Here is a 21055-nt window from a genome sequence, read left to right on the forward strand (position 1 = left end):
CGGCTTTGCGCATTCGCAACTAATGTTCAACCCGGGTCTGCTGAGCTTGCAGCGCTCGTTGAGGACAGAAACTACAGAACAATACATGTTTTAACGTCGGGGCTTAAGTCGGCAAATAGTCCGGTAATGCTACGGAAGTGCAAGGGTGGACCAAAATTATTCGCCTTCAAAGTAAAAGCCCCCCCCCCCCCGCCCAAAACAAACATTTTTTTAAAAAAAATGCAGTTAACGCATGATCAAATAATTAACGCCGTTAATTGATTGAAAAGTTAACGCGATATTAACGCGTTAACTTGCCCAGCTCTAAAAAAAAATAAAAAAAATAGAACTACAGTTATAAATTCACCAATTATTGGCAGTCGCTATTATTTACATATTCTTTCGTTAAATGTAAAGATGCACAAATATTTCACATGAAAAGTCTTCCATTACCTAAAGGCATGCTATCTCTAGTTTCTGGTTGGCTTCTAATTTTAAACATTGTTTGAAAAGGACTTCAGGACTTCATGACGTGTCATTTTGTTCAATTTGGATTAAATCTCACATTGGTCTGCAACTTGGCGTGTGACCACACTTTTAATTTAAAACATGAAAGTGTTGAGTTTTATTGATGTAACATAACATCGCTAAGAAAAAGAAGCTACGGGATTAACTACTGAATGAGAACAGTTTTTTTTGTTTGAACAGGAGAAGTGCGTCGCAGCATATTGGTGAGTATGACTCATCTGTGAATCAGTGCTGCGAAAAGCACTGATTCACAGCATTTAAATTAATTGAACATGAGAAGTAATGAGTGCAGACAATTCCTCGCCTGGTCAAAATTTTGACCAGGCTGTCCACCTATATTTTTTTGTGTTAGTCATTTAAGTTTTTCAGTCATTATTTTAGATTTGGGGGATTCACAGTTTGTACACATGTTTTTACTGTATGTGTATTAATAGAAAAAAATAACAATATAAAAACCTAATGACTTTCTTATGTTAAATTATACATATGTGGGTTGTAACAAACAGACATGATCCTTCTTCTCTGTCCACTTTAAGCAGAAACACCTCATACAGACTATACAGGCAGAACTGTGCACTGCAGGACAGATGAAGAGGTCTCGGTTATGAGGATGTGGTTATCTTCATCTTTGAACAAATTGACTACCAGGGAAATGTTATCATCTTGTTACATTCTCGAATGAGGAACCTCCCCTCTTTTCGCCTGCTCTAAGGTCATCCTGCTCTGTGACACTCCCCCTGGTCATCGTTGCATGGAAATGTGTCATTTTAATGAGGGGCCAGGACTCAATATCCTCCCTGTATTCTGATAATTCACACTCACTTGGCTCCCACTAAGGCACAAGATATAAATCTGTGATAATATGTTGAAACGGCCATATGCGTGCATAATTTAATTCTAAGTCCCAAATCTTTTGCTTTAAAACCAAATAAATGCAGAGGAAGAAGCCATTCAAAGCTAGTGTGTTTGACTTTAGTTACAACATGGATGGACCTAATCACAGTAATTGGACCATAATGTCATCGCCTATGAACAAGCTGCCATTACTATAACCAAAAGGCACAGGAGGCAGGCTGCTATTTTCATCATGTTTATTCCAAATCAAAGGGCGCAACAGAGAAACATTCCTCCAGGGGAGAAACGGAACATAGGGAGGTGATGACTATACAGAGCGCTTTGTAGCTTTATCAAGGCCAAATCCTTTTGGGTGGATTCGGCTATGGCATTGGCAGTGATGTGTGGTAGATATCAAGGTTTATGAACAATCAAGAAACATTCAGAAACGGTCATGATTCATGGTTGTTTCATCTGCACAGGATTAACAGAGGCAGGGAGATTGCTACAGGTTGAACTTTCTGTGAATATGTAATTGAAACAGCAAATTTAGCTGTTTCTATTGAAAGTCACAGATAATCTGAAGAAGATGAAGACCTCAGTACCAAGTGAATTCAAGAGTTGTCTTGTTTTGTCATCTTGTTTACCACTTAAACAAGATAAAAGCCCTCAATCAAGCCAAGAATCACTCATCTCATTTCAACCTCAAGCCCAGCACTTTATTTTGGACTATGTCCCCCTTCACCACAACCGCACCTGCACTCACACAATCTGCATTTTCCCAAAGTACTGTCGAGGTCTGTTTTCAGCACGTATCTGAGCAGAGGCACAGCAAAGGCAGGTGCGCCTCTCATTTGCCTTGTATTCCTCTGCTAATCCCATTTATGTCAACCACCAGGGCCCTGTTGGAGAAAACATTGCCCAATTTCCCTAATCAATGAAAGTCCCTCAAAGGCTGGCCGCGTGTGCAGTCAATGCCTGTGTTTACCTAAGGCCACAGATGTTGCTCCATTATTCCGGTTCGTCAAGTGAAAGCTCCACACTGTTAGTCAACCCAGCGAGGGAACGGATAAGAGGAGGTGCGCAGCTTGTGTGCAGTTGTGAACGGCACAATATATCCTCAGCATATACTCCACTATGGAAACATGAACCCAAATGTAGCCGTAAAAGCATTAATATGTGTGCAAATCAATGTGGACTTGTATGCAATTTTCTTTGAATTCACATTCGTAGCGTGGCTGTATCTATGGCAATATCGCTCGGTCAGTGCAACACTTTATTCCAGACTGAAACATCTTGAAGATAATTGAATTGCCATGAACCTGGTAGATATTCATTGGCTAGAACCCAATAACTGTGAGGTTGACATTTCCGGGTTTTAGTGAAATGTCTCCCCTCTGGATGAGTGGTAATAATATCTAACGCCAATGTATGTTCAGTTGATTTCGTGTCAATTAGCATATGTTAGCATGCTAACATGGAGAAAGCCTTGAGAATGTGGTTGCCAATGGGAGGTTGACTGCACTCACAATTGGCATTTGTTGGCAATAAAAAGTGTACAGAAATAGGGTACTTCCAGCCTTATCCTTTGAGCATCTCACGCTCACAAACCCATCTGCACATGTGAGCACGCTCAACCATATGAAAGCATTCCAGTTGGATGTCATGTGCACTACCGGTATATTTATATATAGCAAAGGGACTGACATGCCTCAGAGGAATCGAGGCAAATAAATGTTGCTGAACGTGAGTGCCACAGAACATACGTACAACAACATCAACAAAATAACTCAGTAGTTAGATAAATAGCTGAAGGAAGCAATAGACAGCCCACTAAATTATGACACACATGGATTATGCATCAAGGAGAATCATAACATGCCATGACTTTAGCTGACTTAGTTACAAGTTGAGTTGCTGGTATAATGAGGTCACTTCTTTTGGCTCTTAAGCATTTGCTGAGAAATGTAGGAGTGCCTTACATCTCAGTGAGCCCAATTTTTGACTGATGCTATCCTCTTATGTGGGTAATTTCACTAGAAAGAACATTGATGGTTTCAGGGTGAAACCCACAAAGGATACATGGCATTTGAAATAATTAAATGATCAGCCTCATGCTGAGGCCAAGGGGGATGGGTGGGCGAATACATTGACATACTGGATGCAGGCAACTTACAATGATGACAATGTGGGTTTGAGACACTTAAGTTCAATTGGAAATAGCTCAGTGAAATTTGACCTTTTAATTAAACAACATGTAAACGTACATATGTAGTCATTTCCACTTGAAAAGGTCAAACTTCAATGAGAAGGTAACAATTAAAATGACAGTACAGTTTCCACAATGATGGAATGGAAAGTGGTTACGGGGAAAAGTTTGGTCCAAATACCTGAACATAAAACCGGCAAGAGCGCTCTCTTTTCTGCAGCTGCAACCCAAAGGAAATGCAAATAGTTAGCAAAAGGTCATCAATTCAAACAATCCCACTTGAATACATTTCCTGTTTTTGAAAAATTGTGTGCAAAGTAGTATATAAAGTACATAAATTATACACTATCTAAGAAAAACGTGTGTTTTAATTAGCACTGAAATGAGACATACTATACATTTGGGAGCATGCCTCTGACACTATTACATCTGATTTCAAGGTTTTTTGTTTCATTTATATTTTTCACTTAAGAAATTATATGAGAACTCAGGAGAGCTATTTATCTTTTGAACGTCTGCCACGGTTGAAGGGGAGTTAGTGCTGACAACAATTAAGCAAACCTGAAAAATGAGGAAGCGCAGGCTCAAAGAAAGGCTGTCAGCACTCCATGGAGAGTGGATGATTTTAATTGAGTTCTGATACAAGCAAGGTAGCCAACGGTGCTACTATGTGGCTTAACAGTACTATGATAAATCCCATGCAGATTAGCTCCAAAGAGTACCATCTCGCCATAAAGGAGCCTCTTGCTCTACATCACAGCCCACTCTTCTGGAAACGCTCCCGTCCGTACCGTTAGCCAGCAACCCTTTGATCATGAAAACGAAACTGATCTCACCGTTTGCCAACTCAATCCTTTCATTGTCTGCTGGCAGAAAGCATTGTGCTTCGCTATCAAAAAGGAAAATCTTTAATTCGCTTAGCTCTTTGCAGATTGTGTCAAAATGATTGAACTCGGGAGGTAAACATCAGCCACTGCCAGAGACGAGAGGGAGAGTTCTATGAGCTCTCACTAGCAAAGGAAGTTGAACACAGGGGAAAGATATTGACAGACTTCTCTCAATAGATGCAGCAAAATGTAAGGACGGCGTATATATGGAGGACAGAGAATTCTAAATCATAAGCAATCCCATGACCTTTTCTTCATGCCCTTTACTCGCCTTTACAAGAGAAGCTAAAGACTTGAAAAGCAATCGCAACCAGAGCAGTAGCCTGTATCTTGAATGTTGTGTTTTATGAGAAGCCCTTTTTTCAAGAGGTATTATAAACTCTAGTTGCCCCTCAATGTGGATTTGCTCATCACAATCCCTTCTGAGGCCTTTTGGCCATCTTTACTGCCTCCCCTCTCTATTGGCAAAAACTGGCACTAAAATCTCAATGGGGACATCTGTGTCTGCTGCGGCAATGAAATAAAAAATGTCTAAAAAAAACTATCTGCGAACAGGTGTTCATGTTTCTCTACAAGTGAAGCCGCTCCAGCAAATTAACGACTGACATTTTGAATTTCACTAATGTTTGCTTTTCTGTTGGCCGATCAGCAGACAGAAAGTATTATTTTAGATCACTTTGCCTGGTCTAACTGTGCTCTGCTGCCTATTGGGGAGTAAATGGATTAGATTCAGGTTCAGCTATGTAAACCTCTGCACTCCCACTGTTTAGATTCAGTCTAATGAACCTCACCATGTCTCATTAATACAAATCAAGAGGTGCAAGGTTAGTTCTTTTGACGAGCATGACAGATGAATAACATCTTTGAAACTACATCAAAGTTAAATAAATAGCATAATACATGATGCAAGGGATATGTCTGAGCTTTCTATTGAAATTGAAGGACCACAGGAAAACTGAAATCATTTTATCTGACAGCACTAAGTTAAACAGCAGATCATTAAAAGAATACCTACTGTTCAGTTTTGACTGGAGTGAAGTTTTGTGAGAGGTCGGCCTCCAAATTTAAAGAGGTCTCGGAATGAAAATGCTGACTTAGAGATTGCCACTTTAAACGTTCACTCAAAATTCCCATTTTGAATCTGCGTCTTTACAGTGTGAGCCATCAGGGACCGTCTCACTGTTCCTGCAAGCCATATTTATCCAGGCCTGATAGCAGTGGAGAAGATTAGATAAATAACGGGCAGTTTTGACATTTCTTCCTTCATTACCTTGTTCAGGCTTCGTGCTGCACTGTCTTTGCCTCCTGGCGTGAGGTTCCTCAACTGCACGTCGAGGAGATCCACCAGCTGAACCATGGCCTTCACTGTGAATGTGATGTCTCCTGGCTGAAGATTACGCTTAGTTTGCTCCGCCAACTCCCTGGCAATGACTGCAGCCGTCTCTCCAGCTTTGAGCTGTGAAAAAGGACAAACGAATAACATTTATTTCTCTACAGTTGAACCATCAAGCCTTATATCTGTGTTTTTTAGTTTACCGTATCATTGTTACAACCTATACAGTAGAAAACATAGCAAACCATGACAAATTGCACTATACAAATGTGTGACCCCTTAAAATGAATGCCGTTTAGCTTGTACATTTTCCCCAACGGCTGCTATAGTGTACACAATTAATGTGGCAAGACGGTCCTCAGCTGAGTGTACACACTGGGGCCAATATTGCATTCAGAAGCACATTTTAAAATCCACTATTTCCCCAGATCCTTCCGAGAAATTATTTTTTTGTTCAAAAGCATATGTGATTTTTGCATCTCGGGATTTGTTAAAAAACGGAACGATATCAATGATGATTTTGGAGCATTTGCTTTTTGCTGTAAGACTTAAAACAAGGTTTGCTTCAATTTTTCTCTCATTTTGTTTCTCTCACATCTATTTCTGACACACATATGCTCTACCAACATTACAGACTCTTTTCTCTCACGTTCTCCCAGCACAATTCACCTGCATATACAAGAACATTCCTCAAAACAAAAACTCTCTACCAAACACCCACTGTCCATTGACAGTGGACAATAGCGAAGGCACACCAAGTCTGTCAAGGGTTTAATAACTAAAAACGTTTAAACAGTGATTTTTAACAACCAAAAACACAAGAGTAAACGTGTAATAAATTGATTAAAGAGTGTCTTTATCCTTTGAAACTGCAATTTTTCGCATGTTGACCCCCAATCTAAATTTTCTCCGTTGTATTTTTCAAAATATGCAGATAGTCCTGCTATTTCTGGATTTGGGGAAGTTTAAACTCCAGCAACACCATCCAACGCTTGACAAACACATCTATTAGTGCATGCATTATGTACATAGTTTTGCTTACAATAGAAGGCAGAGCCCCAATGCCACTTTTCATATCGGAGAAACTTCCCGATATTTAACTTATGAGCTTTGGCGGCATCTGTTTATTGGCTAATGAGGCTCACCACAAACCCTGAAAGGTTTGCTCACAAACTTTATACTTTGCACAGTTATTTATCCTGGTTTTCAAATTAGTGTGTACATACAGTATCAACCCAGTTCTCTCTTCCTAATAATGCGCAGTAGTGCCCCTTGATGTCAAGCATTTCCCACTTTTAATTTATGTGTCTCTACTTGCCAGACAGTACATAAATGGGTCTTAACAACTTAGATACACAACAACTAATTATTTTCAGTGCAATGCCATGTCTTTTATTTTTCAATTAATATGAAATGCATAATGGGAAATACTTTGATAAGTTTAAAATATACATAGAAGTTACTTGAAAGTCACCTAATCAGACAGACTCACTGTCTATCACCATAACACAAACATTATGCAAAATTTGGTATCAGTTCTGAACACTGAATAACCTAATTTTGAGTAAATGCAGAACACCCTTTTGGTCTGGTATTGTCTTAAAGGTCCAGTACTATCAGCGTTTTCCTAATAGTGGAGGTGTGGTAAGATGAGCCTAAAAATCGCAGTTACACCAACTATAACAGGCCAATACTGATTTACTCTGGCATCATCTGCTGTCAACGCCTGTGAGTTTATTAGTCAAGCCAATTATGCTGCTTAAATTGGCCTTCACAGAGAGGTGTATGCAGGGAATCTTGTATTTGCAAGATGTTTTCCACATTTCCCTCCCTGCTCTCGTCTCTTAATGAGAGGAGCTGGGTATGCGGGGTAGATAGCGGTGTTTCCTCCCTCTCTCTCTCTCTCTCTCTCTCTCTCTCTCTCTCTCTCTCTTTCCCTCCCCTCCTCTCTCACTTTATCTGATGTCATTTCATTCTCTTTTTTGTCTCTACTGTTTCCCTTCTCATTTTGCCTCACGAACCATCTGGTAATGAGCAGTGCCACATTCAAAACAATGGCTCCTGATATAAAATAACGAAGTGCCAGATGGACATTCCAGATCTCTGACATGTTGATCTTCATTAAAGCTGTCCTGTCTTCACATTGCTGTAGAGTGACTTCCTTTTAAAAAAAATCAAATTCTACATTAGAAACATACTTTTCAATGCATGCATCAACAAAGCAAGAGCCCTTATAGCAAGCTCAGGAAGACATTGCTCTAGTTAATTTTTCCAAACAAGAGTATGTAGTGGAGCTTTATTGCGGCACTCAAACGGTGCTGCGTTGTTCAGAAATGCACCTTATCATTTCTCTCCCTTCTACTTTGTTCCCCAGCAGCCATTCTCCATCCAAATCTGCAAACTGCCGTTTGTTTAATGGGCCGAGCTTTGTGCTGTTGAGTAGATCATAAGTGTTATAACATGCACGCCTCAGGGCCCTATGAGTTTAAGGGAGAACATTGCCTGCAATTCATAACCTGGAACCCTGATCCTCCTCCTCCTCTTTTGATTTGATTCTATTGCAGATTTAAACATAGGAAGCTTTATATGAGGCTTTGAATATTAACTTACCCATTAGGGGTGGGAGATACAAATCGTTTGTGCTTGAGAAATATGGAACGCAAATTACTGCTTTAGGACAGAAAGTGGTTTGGATCAGCGGTTACACAAAGCAGTCCACTCAACAATGGAGCTGTGGTACTGGTTTTCACTCCGCCTCCGTCCAACCACCAATGCCAAACACAAGCATTACCCTAGTATTAAGTAAGCCCTCTGTCTAATCCGGAACATTAATTGACTAGTTAGGAAGAGACAAAGAACAAAAAAGATAGCACACAAACTAAAGCTCTTTTAGTGAAAGCAATATATTGTGGATGTTAAGTAGAACAGGCTAAAAGTGCACAGTAAAACAGTAAAAATTAAACAGTAAAAATTAAAAAACTGTCTTGAACAAAGGTACAAATCGTAGTAACGTGTCATCCTCCAAGCCAGTATTTCTATAGTTATATTCCAAAGTAAAATACAAAATGCACTTTCAAAATAAACCAACATTTTATGTTCTGCTTATTATATCAGCCTAATACCTTTTGACTGATGAAGTTGACCCAAGGGGAAGTACAGTTGCTGAAATCTGGTCCCTGGGGGTCCCAATACCCTTCTGGACCCACACATATGTATGAGGACACACCTAGAGAGAGAAGAAAGACATGACTTGGTGAGAACAATGCTATCACATTGATCAGCTCAAGGGACACACCCATGTCAGTAAAAAACAAAACAAAAGAGAGAAGCTACACTGACACATGATTTGTAACATGTGTTTCTATTTACGTGTGTGTGTGTGTGTGTGTGTGTGTGTGTGTGTGTGTGTTTCAAAAGATATCTTGAGGGACAATCAAGATTACAGACATTTTTACTAGTCCGTTTTGGCATTCAGTCTTGTAAGCCAACGCCCCACTCTTCCCACATGTTAAGCACTTTTCTTATTTGCAAAACTTGTCGAAATGCAACTGTGACGTACCAAAGAAACACAATTCTTAAGTGACTAAATTAATGGGTGTAGCAACATGTAATTGGATGGTTTTGTCATATTGTGATTGAAATGAAGTTGCTTCACTTGAGGCCAGCCAAACTTGCCCAGACAGTGTGTGAATTTAATCATTGAAAGTCAGACAGTGTCTGCATGTGAGAGTTCAACTCCTGCATGAGAAAAATGCACCAAATTAGGTGCCAATTAAGTCTGCCATAGCTGAATTTATCACAAAAGGTCAATTAAGTTGGTCTGAGAAAACTGTCTGTGCTGACAGATGTGTGGTTTAGGAGTGTCAGTCTTACAATTTTCCTTCTGGGTTTTAGAACAATAACACCTCCAGATATATATCATCTGTTCAGACCCTCTCCATTCTTACCGCAACATTATCATAATTAAAAAATGAAATACACTTAATCAAGATATATAAAGCACAAATCAACAGTCTGACCTGCTCTTTCATGTACCTTGAATAACTTGCATCTATATTTTCATAGCTGACATCACCGAGGCATATATGCTGACATTTAATTGCCCTTGCTTGTGCTTCGAGAGACGGTGTGTTGGCCGTTATTAGCGGATATACATTTTGATTGACATATAATTTCCTTCCCCAGTCCACCTTGGACAGCCTTATGTTTGATGGTTTTATAAGATAAGGGACTCTGCATTTCCTCCTATATTGAGAGGCAGGAGAAAAAGCATGAAAGAGGGAAGGAGTCAGAGAGGGAGTCAGACGGGTGTAGGGGGAAACAGAATGACAGCGAGCAAAGTGAGGTAGATGGAAGGGGAGCTCGAGGAACTTTCAAAGACTGGCAGAGGAAGCTCACAGAGTTGTGTTCTGCTTGGCAGTGTCGTCTGAAGAGCAACGGCTTTGAAGAATGTGCCGAGAGGAGGTGGGGTGTGTGTTCCTCTTATCTTGCCATATGACGGCTGTTAGTGAGGTCTCGACGGGTGCTGGTGTTGCCCATTAATGAAGCTTGTGTGTGTGTGTGAGAGAGTGTGTATGTGCTGACTGATTGAAACGAACCGATTTTTTGGGGCTTCGAGCCAGATTTGAGTCTATGATGTCACACCCTGATCTGGAGTGACTTTCTCTCTAAAAAATAATCAGAGGGATGTTTCAGAAAATTCCTTAACAAAGGCATATTTTACAATTTAACATATCTCATTTGCATAACCTCTTATTTTTGGTTTAACTAGCTGTATTGCCGGTTCAGAAAGGGCCGATTGCTTCAGACTCGCCTCTTCGCTTCCTTGGTTCCTGAGCAATAGACTTACCATGACAAAAGCGCAAAAGCTCACATGAACATCAAAGAAAAGGGAGCTGTACGCAGCATGCTCAGCAGTCTTGGAAACGTTTTCTCCCACCAGCCAGAGGGGCGGCGTTCTGCCTGTGGCCGGCGGAGCTGATCGCGGCCATTCTCGCCGATGTGATCTCACATGCAGCAGTGCGTTTCAGAGGTGTCCCAGAAGCAGCGACCTGCTCTACCCCTACAACACACTACACAGCGTGTTCGTTCATCTCAAGAGGTCACACTGGACTCGACACTTCCTTGAATCCTAAGCAATACACCCGCCAAAATCGGCAGTGTTTCCTTTTAAAAAGACGCACCACTGAGTTGCTTTATTAATGCCACAATATTGACAGCAGAAACCCACAACAGCAAGGTTTCTAGGTTACCTTTCAGTTAAACTTTCATTCTTCCCTCACAATTCGTATCCTATTTTGAGAATGCAGCAAGATCTTCAACCATATAACATCGAAGCCTTTACTTTAAAAAGTCTATGCGTTCAGTGGCCAGGTCTCATTAAAATATAAACTGCTGCTTGATCAGCACTTACATAGATGTTCGTACTTTCTGAGGTAAAGCTTTTCTATCTGAAGCAGCCAACATTGATTTTATCTTAAAGCAGACTTCACTTCATTCTCTTAGTATTGATACCAAGACAGAGCTGGAACAACAAATAGGGAAACAAATGCTGATAAACAAAGCTCAAGAGGCCTTTCAAAATGCCTAACACAAATGTGTTTAGCCTTTAATTAATTACACTATTGTATCCTGACAGATAGGATATACATATTGGTGCAAGGTGTACTAGTAGTTACTAGTTTCCATACTGATGCAATGATAAACTATCTTTAGCCTTGTATCAGTGAGTCAGGAATAAAGAGTGAGGCGAGAGGACAGGAAGCAAGACGACGAGAGCTGCAGGGGGAGCGTAAACATAAACAAAACATACACCAGCAACCAACATCAAGGGGAAGAGCCTGACAGTAGACTGTTCCCAAAAGAGAGTATTGACATCCTTACAAAGTGAAAAAATAAAGAAACAACATACATACATATTATTTAGCAGAGTTTAAACAGAGGCATGTATTACAGAGGAATGTTTAAGGTTTTCTAAGATTAATCAGGTTGATCAAATGTGACTGTTTTGGAATATTGTGTAATGTCTTGCATCATACGTCATACAATATTGATACAAGTACCCGAAAGTATCCTCCAATTTGAGGGCAACCTCTTCTTAAGCCTCTGCTAACACATTTTGGACCCGCAGACAGAACAGACGACCCTCATTCGATCTTCAAGAAAACCTGGGTCCAAACTACAAGAAGGACTCCCTTCACTGATTTGACATTACAAAAATCCACATTACCTGCAGTTCCTGGTGGACAGGGCATCTTGGCCACCACGCCCTGCTTGGTCTTAGGCCAGGAGATGTCCATCATCATCAGGGGATTGCAGTATTCCACCCTGATGTTGGGAAGCTTGGAGGAAGGAGGCGCCCTGTTGTCTTCTGGGAGCAAACCCTCCACCAGCGTCTGGACAGGGGCCCCCACTGTGGATGTGGTCCGTGGCCACTGGGCCAGTGCCGTCGTTGTGGCGGGCATCTTGGTGGTTGTAGTCCTGGCTGTCGAGCTTGTCATGCTAACAGTTGTTGGCCGAGTGGTGGTCCTCGTCGTCATGGTCGTCGTGTCCATGTACACCATTACAGAGGACGACGTTTCTAGTAAAGGAGACAGAAGCAACAAAGTGAACTGACAGATTTAAGGAAAAATGCAGAGTTGGGGAAAAAAAGAAGATTGAGCGTAAATGTCTCTCTTTTCAGTCACACTTCATTAACGTCTGAGGGAAATTTATTTTGGTGCTGCTGCGAAATAAAGGCAGAGCATACGCAGGGTGGTTCTATTCTTCCCCCCTTTTCCACATGTCAGTTTAAGAGGAGATCAAAGAGGATCAATTGGAAGTTGCAAGTGTGACTTGCTTGTGCATGCATGGTGTCTAATTTTAGACCCCCGCTGGCAAAGCTAATAGACACACACCAAACATATACAGCTGTGCAGAATAAAAGTTGCTGTTGACGAGGGTATATCTCTGCGAGTCAATAGCTGGGTATTGTAGCTACATGCTATTTCTGGGTCAGCCGGGACAAACTGAAATACCCATTTCCTCGATACGAGTCCTCCCTGTGGTTACACTCCAGGAGACGCTTGCTAATGGCACTGTGTTTACCTGAGCTGTTGGGGACAAGGGCTATCATAACACCAGCACATGCACTGACGAGGTTATCCTTCTCTTCCCACTCAAATTCATATACACCTCCTCAACACCCCGTTATCAATCACCCCATCTACTCAGCAATCTTGTCCCCTATTGTCCCATATTCCCTCCCCTGTGTCACTGATTGAAAAATAGGGGTCCCAAATTAATTTAGCAACAAGCTTTTTATGAATGGGTGGACTTAGTTAGGCCACAGAGGGTGAGATAAAACACAGAGGTCATAACATATCTTTGAAAACTGGGAAGTAGGCAGTTTATTCCTATCAAACTGTGAACTGTGGAAAATCATCATTTAGGAGCATTGCTCTGTGTTACTCATTTGCATTATTTTTGCTCAAAGATTCTTCAGTATGCAATACTGGCATTTTCATATGTCATGATCTTATTACTGAGTGTAGTTTGGAATATGGCAGCTTGCTGTAGACCCTTTCAATAAAATCCTACGAGAGAGCACTTCTCACAAAACACACGTGCGTGCGTGCGCGCACATGCACACACACACACACACACACACACACACACACACACACACACGCACACACACACAATATGGGCCTTGGTAAAAATGCAATTTGGGATAGTCGTCTTCTTCCACCCTGTTTAGTGCAGAGATACAATCAAAATGACAGAAGTGACAAATGTCCCAATCTTTGCATGAAAAGGGAGCAAAACAAAATCTAATGAGGGTCGACTTCAGGTCGACAGGTATAATGGACATCACACATCCAGAAAGCTTAGATAACGGACATCACTTCTGAAATCCAGTTCAGCGGGATTCAATTTGCAATCGAGCGATTTCTCTGTATGCTGAATTTGAAAGCAGTGAAATAACACTAAATTAGTCCCACAGTTTGTGACTTGCCGAGACGCCTGTAGGCTGTAATGACAAACACGGCCGCTCTTAGCAGTCAATGCACTCATTCAACGATAGCCAAGGTTGATTAAATAGGTTGCCACCAGAGCACAAGTTCCAGGCTGATTGAGTATTTGTTTTATTTTTCTAACAAAAGAGTTTGCTGTGTTTATACCATCCGCAGGTATCTTGGGCACTCCTGTGGAGGCACTCCATCAGTAAAGCGGAACTATAACACAAATCTCATTGAATTGCAATGTGAACTCAGGGCATGCAGAGCCTTTTTTACTCCCAACTGTCTGATAATGCAGGTTATACAACCTTAAAATATCACTCAAATGGAAAGAAGAAAGAACATCACATGATTACACACAAGTAAATGTTAAGTGGAATACGCAAACAACTTGGAAAATATGTTATCACACGGGTGATAATGGATGCAAATGGTTGAATAAGTCATCAGAAAAGCACAGTTTCATGATCACACACTGAGAGCCACACATCAACCAATGTAAATTGACACTACAAACCATCAACACGGCTTTAAAAATCACATGAATACTCAAAAAAGGTATTTAACATTTTGACCAGCCACAGAGACATCACTATTTACATTCTATAACCACTATTAGACATCACCATCAATCTGTGCCCTGGCAGCCCAGTACATTCTGTGGCTGCAATGATCGTGAAAACAGGACGGGTGATATATCTCCAAGGACACCAGTCTACTTATTGGATAATTCATGAGTGAATTCATGTATCTATGCATCTGTATTTGAGAAGTGATGATAACCTCAAATAGGTTAAACCGACTCTTTTGGTTAAGGGAACGGCATATATTTAAGTTTAATTGAAATCAGCCGGTGGTGCTTCAACTGCATATAGTAAAAGAGCCCATAAGAGGACCTCATGGAAATCTGAATGCTCATATTGAGGTCAGTAAAGGTCACCTTGCACAGATTCAGATAAGGTAGTGGTGAAAAAGGAAGGTGTGCAGACAGGCCTATTAAGATAAGGGGAATATTGTACTGGTCAGGACGGCTGATACAGGAGCGATTCAGGATGGGACACATTTTTGCTGAGGGAGTTTGTTGCTATAGTTGCCCAAAATGCAGACTGATGCAAGTCAGTGAACTGTACAGGGACGTGTGATGCATTAAATGTGCTGAATGTGGAATTCAACGCATTAATATAGCAGCACACAACTATTTGCTATGGAAAAATATAGTGGACTAATGCCGTCCTGAGTTGCTCTCCTGCTTTGTGTGTGTGTGTGTGTGTGTGTGTGTGTGTGTATATGTGTGTATGTGTGTGTGTGTGTGTGTGTTCTCATCCAGGTTTCTTTGCACTTTGTGCACGTAGACCGGCAACTGTGCTTTTTCTGCATGTGGGCCACACTGGCTTGCTAATAACGCCGTCCTGGCCGTCACCCGTCACCCGTCAGCTGTGACGCTGTTGCTCGTGCCGCTAGCGAGACGGCCGTCACCACGTTGAGAGCCGTGTGAAGGCAATCGCTCAGTCATAGAAGTGCTCCTAGTTCGGAATTTACCATCTTTTAACTATGTAGGAAGGAATAACAATTAATAGGATACCAAACTATGTATTATACTTTAAAGCCTTTTAAATCACAAATATCTGGCATCAATTACCACCGGTTTTCCTCTTTGTTCCTGTTCTGCCAACATTACGTGAATGCACTTGAGTTAACAGAATGGAACTATACTTTACATACTTTACTTCTTTAAACAATTGTGATAAAACCTTTGAAATGTTTCAGTAAAATGCTAAAATCATGTCGTCATATAGTCAGAAAACCGAGTCAATAATGTCAGTAAAACAGCAATAACTATCATTCTAGGTTTTCCACTGAGACAACATTTGCAACAGTGTGTTTTATTGCTTATGAACTTATGACAAAGAAAGCACTCTCTTCTTCTAAACACTTGCTTTGTAGTTCAGTAGCAAGACAACAATCCAACTATTGTCCTTCAATATCAAAGACAATTAAATAATTTAATCAACTGATCCTTTTTAAATAATCATAATAATACAAGTTCTATCAGTTCTTTAATGCTGGGTAACATGACAGTAGAGAGAAATATAGCTTGAGGAAATCACCATCACAGCGTGAGGTTAATTCAAAGTCACTCAAAACCATGTCTAGAATGTAATTCCATACTGCCAGATGATCCCATTGAGCCCACTGTTGAATTATTTTTTTAACACGCAGCATGTTAAATACGCCTGCAAAGACACACAGGAGGCAGAGAGCAGGAGGGGAAAAGAAGAAAGTGTCCTTGAGCAAACTTGTGTATCTTTTCCATGAGATGGGCACAAAAAAAGGAAAGCCAGCAGCAGACAGCAGCCACAGTCTGCAAGCACTAACGCCTTGGAGACAACACAAGGACATTTTGTTTTGCTCTGCCAGCTTCCCCATTCTCTCCAAAGGGATGAAGGGAGAAAAAAAGCTCAAGAGCACCAACGAGGTTAGAAAAACTTTGGTATTCTCAGTGGGACTCGTGATTGGCCTCACGGGCAGATTTGAATGTGCGTAGTGCTTTGTGAGCTACAGAACTGGAGAACAAAAAGATGAAGTATGACTATAGATTGATGAATCCTTCTCATGCTCTTGAACAAATTAAATTCCGATGTCTACTTTACAAGTACTTCCTCTTTGCAGTATTCTTACCTAATTATTATTAGGAAATTCACAGTGGTATAAGTTTTGAATTAATAAAATGGTCTAAAACCTCAAAAGGTAATTTAACTTCTGTATATTCCAAATTCAATGCGTTCTAAAAGGCATTACAGAGTTAATTAAAAATGAATGCTGCCAACATCTAGTTATCAGATATTCATGATTCATAAGCTTCGGGGCTTAAGAATGTTCCTACACCTGATCAGGTGACCTTTTCATGCATACAAGACAGGAGCAAACTTCTGTGGGCGCTCCAGCTTCCTCACATTGGACAACCAACTCCACTCATCATTTACGCACCTCTTCTAATGCACAAAATCCCCCAGACTAAACGCACAAATTCTGTTTCCACCACACACCGAGCTTTGTGGTTCATTTCAAAGCATTCATTTCTACCTAATTAGCCTCTCTCTCTGTATCCCAGGGCTTGTGGCTTTCACAATTAGATAAGCACGCTCTACTTTGCTCCTGGAAAAAAACCTGCTACGCAACTATGAAATGAATCCGGTTTATATGACTTGCCATTTCCGCACAGACGGCAGGCTCGTGGGCTCTAAGAAACTTCTGCATAGTCGAGATCAAAAGCGGTGCAAAGGGCTTTCGGGGGTAAAAATGAAACTAGCATTAGACAGTGAAGTGACTCCTCCAACCTTATGCTGAACCCAATTACCTCCTAATTTTAGTATTTGAACCTTTATGCATGGTTACAACTTCAGTAGTCACTTTCACCGGCCCTGGAAAATATTGGACAGTCATACTGTGCCTGTTTAAGCCTTCTAAATGGGATTTCAGGGAGCTGGGACATGTATTTTTAGAGTTCAAGCGTACTATGGTGCGACCATTAGTGGAGCTCTCCGAAATAAATTTAAACCATATACTTGTCACTTAGCTGTTTGATGAGAGTGTGCTGCTTCTACATTAGTTAGTTCTGATGTAAGAACTGCATTCAAAAAGTGGGTTATCTGATAATTTCAGTCAACACATAGTAACACGTTTGAGACTGATGTTTAAAAGGTTTGTCCCAATCTGACCCACATCTTACAGGATGAAAAGTACATTTGAACCAATGTGGTTTGTTAATTCTCAGCCATCAGCTAATTGAGCATTAATTTGTTCTAATGTTTTGTTTTTGATGACTAGACAGAACATCTATTTTAAGCCATCTCACAAAATCAGTACACGTTTCCTCATGGCATAATTCTATAATTCCCATGTCTATCAATTCCTCAACGTTTATGCTGTTTGATCCCACCAAAATGACACGATTTCTCGAATGCCGAAGAGAAAGAAGTCGCCAATGACATGATTAGAGTCTTGTCATTTAATGGAGTCTTTTGTGGCAGGACCACAAATCCATCAGAGTGCAACTGGGATGTCGGTGTAGTACAATCATGGTGGAGGGAGTGTGCAGTGAATTATGCAGCCAGACATCCGGCAATGCTCAGATATCATCTGACATGATGAGAATCATAATGGATGGGAGCTATGCATTGTTTGACAATTAATTTCTCATTCCAAAGCTCTCTTCCTGGGACTTGAGAGGGCATCCATGGAGGTCACACAGCCCTGGGAGAAGCGTATGCCCTGGACTGATATATAGCACACATGGACGTAGTCCCGGCGAGACACTCGCAGTGTTTGAGCTAAATGACAGAGGACAAGTGAGCAAAGCCTGCTTGCATTTGCACTGAAGTGAGGTATTATAGGGTGAAGTCACAAAACAGATGTGCAGTAAACACATGCAAAGGCCCAAAAACACGAGTCCCATTTTATTCCCCTAATGTGCATGCATAGCTCATCTGCATTTGCAAAATTAGATTCAGCCACGTAAGTTATATTTATTTATTTAGTATATTCCAACACCTCAGATCAAAAACATTAGGCAACTATGCATGCATCTACACATATACTATTAATATACTATATAACATGGTTATGGTATATTAAAATACCATAGTCCACAGAAATGCATATTTAGCATCAGCCTTTCAAAGCTAGATGGAGGAATGCTGGATTCTGTTTTTTTTCTTAGAGCCAAAACTTCTCACAGATGACTCACAAGGTCAAACACCATCAAACGTACCAGGGAAAGCAAGAGGAGGAAGAGTAGACTGTGCACATAAGCAGAGGGGGTTTCAGACTCACTAAGAGGAAAAGAACACTCCTTCAAGGTCTCATCCATTTGCCAAAAAGTAAAGTAAATCTTTTCAAAGGACTCTCAACCAACAGTAGTATGGGCCAAATGGATCGGGCAAAGCGGTGTCAGGGAACTCTGACACTGGTTTTAAAAGAGAGTTTAAGATCCTATTGAGGCCTCCAATCAGATTTTTTCTTGGCTGATTGACCACAATAAATCACTTTTGAGCTTCTGTGTCACTAAGGTTGTTAAATGTAATGTGGTACAATTCTAGAGAAACGGGTTTCCGTACACAGACAGACACACACACACACACACACACACACACACACACACACACACACGCAGTAAACCAGAGTAGAGTGGAGAAGATGCCACACACACACACACCAATACCCTAGTTACACATGTTTGTTCTTCTGTTTGATATCCATTGAGTGAAATCACTGCCAACTACCTGCTTAGTTCACACACTGTACAGCTGATCGGCTGTGTGGGGTTAGCTGGGGTGATTCCCATGCATTTTAATCAAACAAATGAAAGACAAGACCTGGAGGAAACACATGTAAAGTAGTAAGGAAAAATGCAGTTGTGTCTTATAATCCCCATTCACCCAAACTTGTTTTACACAAGTCCAACTTTCTTTTTTGCATAGGTATGTTTTCCCCCAATCATGTACATGTCAGGAGAGATGGATAGGTTGCTGACCTTAATTGAGGGATTGCTTGCCACCCCTCTAACCAGACAGGAGATCTGTGTATGGCAGAGTCAGGAGGAGGGACACCAGACAAAATCATGTGATACATAATGGGGGAGTATCTCACAGAATGAACCCAGATGCTGAACCACTTGAAACATGAGCTTGTCAGCTCAAAGGTTTCCTTCAAAATCCATAACAGAAATATTGCTGATGATTTTACAATATAGTAGAATGTATATTTACATGAGGGAATATGGCTTTGAAATGGTACAAGAGGTGCTTATGCACCAACAAAGTGCTCCCTGTTTCAATGCAAAAAAAATATAAAGCTACATTCCTAACAGAGCCCTATTGTGTTGCAGCATTAAATGGTTTGCAAGAAGATCTTGCATTTGTGCACGTGTCTGTGTGTGTGCATGCGAGTACACGACTTAGAAAAATCGTTCCAAACTATAATCCTAAACCTTGCACTTTCCCTTGAAGAGAATTGCCCTCTGCAGGAGGTGCACCAGGCATGTGTGAAATGCAAATAAGCATGTAGCCTACATTTCTAAGCCGCTGCATCAAAAAGGGATTCATGCAGCATGCAGAGACTTTACTGAGCAAAATATGTCTTGATGCTTTGTTATCAAGAAAGAAAAGGTTATATGATGACACAATACAACTGCAGGGTTTCACTTGGAACTATATAGTAACACATCAGAATGGATCACTCAAAAAGCAGCATGACAGGTACTGGGAGGCCAGTGCATCAGCACTAGTGCCAGAGGGACAACAGTTTGTGCCTTTAAAAGCAGACTGAGTCACACTCAAGATTATCTCCACCAGACTCTGCCAGCCAACATTTACTGCTTAGACAGTCTTAATCAATTTAGCATGTGTCAGGCACTTCCAAATAGAGCCAAGATGGGCCTGAGCTTCCAAAACATCAGCTGCTTCGGCATGAAGGTCGGGGCATCACGTCTGCGAGCTCCCTCCAGGCTAGAAGCGCTGGCACCGTGCCTTAGCCAGATGGGAACATGTGGCAAAATTACAGGAACGCCAGACGATGGCTGTATCTATGACACTGACTGCAGAATCACTCAGACGTCGTCTCACTGGAATAATAGCTGACAAGAACATCTCAAAAATACTGAGTGTTTTCTGTAAAAAGTCCTCAACATACTAGCATTGCACTATTTGTATTTGAATGATAGAAATCAGTGAAAATCATAAAATTGAAAAGTAAACTCATTTTGGATTGAAGCTAAAACACAGCGTCTACATTAACACACATGGTAATACGCAGCATGGATTGTACGAGTGCAGCAGTAGCAGCAGGTGTGTGTGAGAATGAGGGTAATTCTCTCATGCGGCTGCCCTCGCCTTTGCAGTCCTGTCGAGTCCTGAGTGCAGCCAGCGCCGTGGCAGACAGCTCAGAGGTTATTCTGGTAAAGGTGAGGCCAGGTCCAGCGGTATTGTCTCCAGGCAAGTTAAAGGAAACAATACTGCAGGGTTTTCTTTTGTTATTGTTAGTTCTTTTCGTATTTTGAAGGAAAGTCCATTGTATAAGCATGTGGCTTCTTCACCTATTTTCATCATCTGTATTCTAAAGAGGTGTTTTGCACGTGTACACAGGTTTGTTTGTAGGAAAATCATATTAAAAAAACATATTAAATAAAAGATTATTACAATTCATTGAAAGCACAATCATCTTTAGTCGTTTTACTAAAGTGAAAATCACTTAGAGGTAAAACAAGCTAAATCTGATGGGACAACAT

The 21055-nt window shown here is 40.9% G+C and overlaps 1 protein-coding gene across 10 annotated transcripts in view; it reads right to left on the reverse strand.

The window, feature by feature from the left end:
• The window catches only part of LOC137792478 (adhesion G protein-coupled receptor L3-like), a 203274-nt gene that overhangs the window by 52792 nt on the left and 129427 nt on the right, over positions 1-21055 (reverse strand). For 7 of the 10 annotated variants that reach the window (XM_068588183.1, XM_068588188.1, XM_068588187.1 and 4 more), the window contains 4 exons: positions 12000-12350; positions 8893-8996; positions 5708-5893; positions 3732-3770 (listed from right to left, as the gene is read on the reverse strand). In XM_068588183.1, coding sequence (XP_068444284.1) covers positions 3732-3770; positions 5708-5893; positions 8893-8996; positions 12000-12350 — 680 coding nt within the window. The remainder of the gene's footprint in view (positions 1-3731; positions 3771-5707; positions 5894-8892; positions 8997-11999; positions 12351-21055) is intronic. The other 3 variants (XM_068588189.1, XM_068588192.1, XM_068588185.1) reach the window with 1 other exon arrangement.

The sequence above is a fragment of the Clinocottus analis genome, unplaced genomic scaffold (assembly GCF_023055335.1).
Source record: "Clinocottus analis isolate CAN_PGR_092001 unplaced genomic scaffold, fCliAna1.0.p SCAF_21, whole genome shotgun sequence".
NCBI classification, from domain to species: domain Eukaryota; kingdom Metazoa; phylum Chordata; class Actinopteri; order Perciformes; family Cottidae; genus Clinocottus; species Clinocottus analis.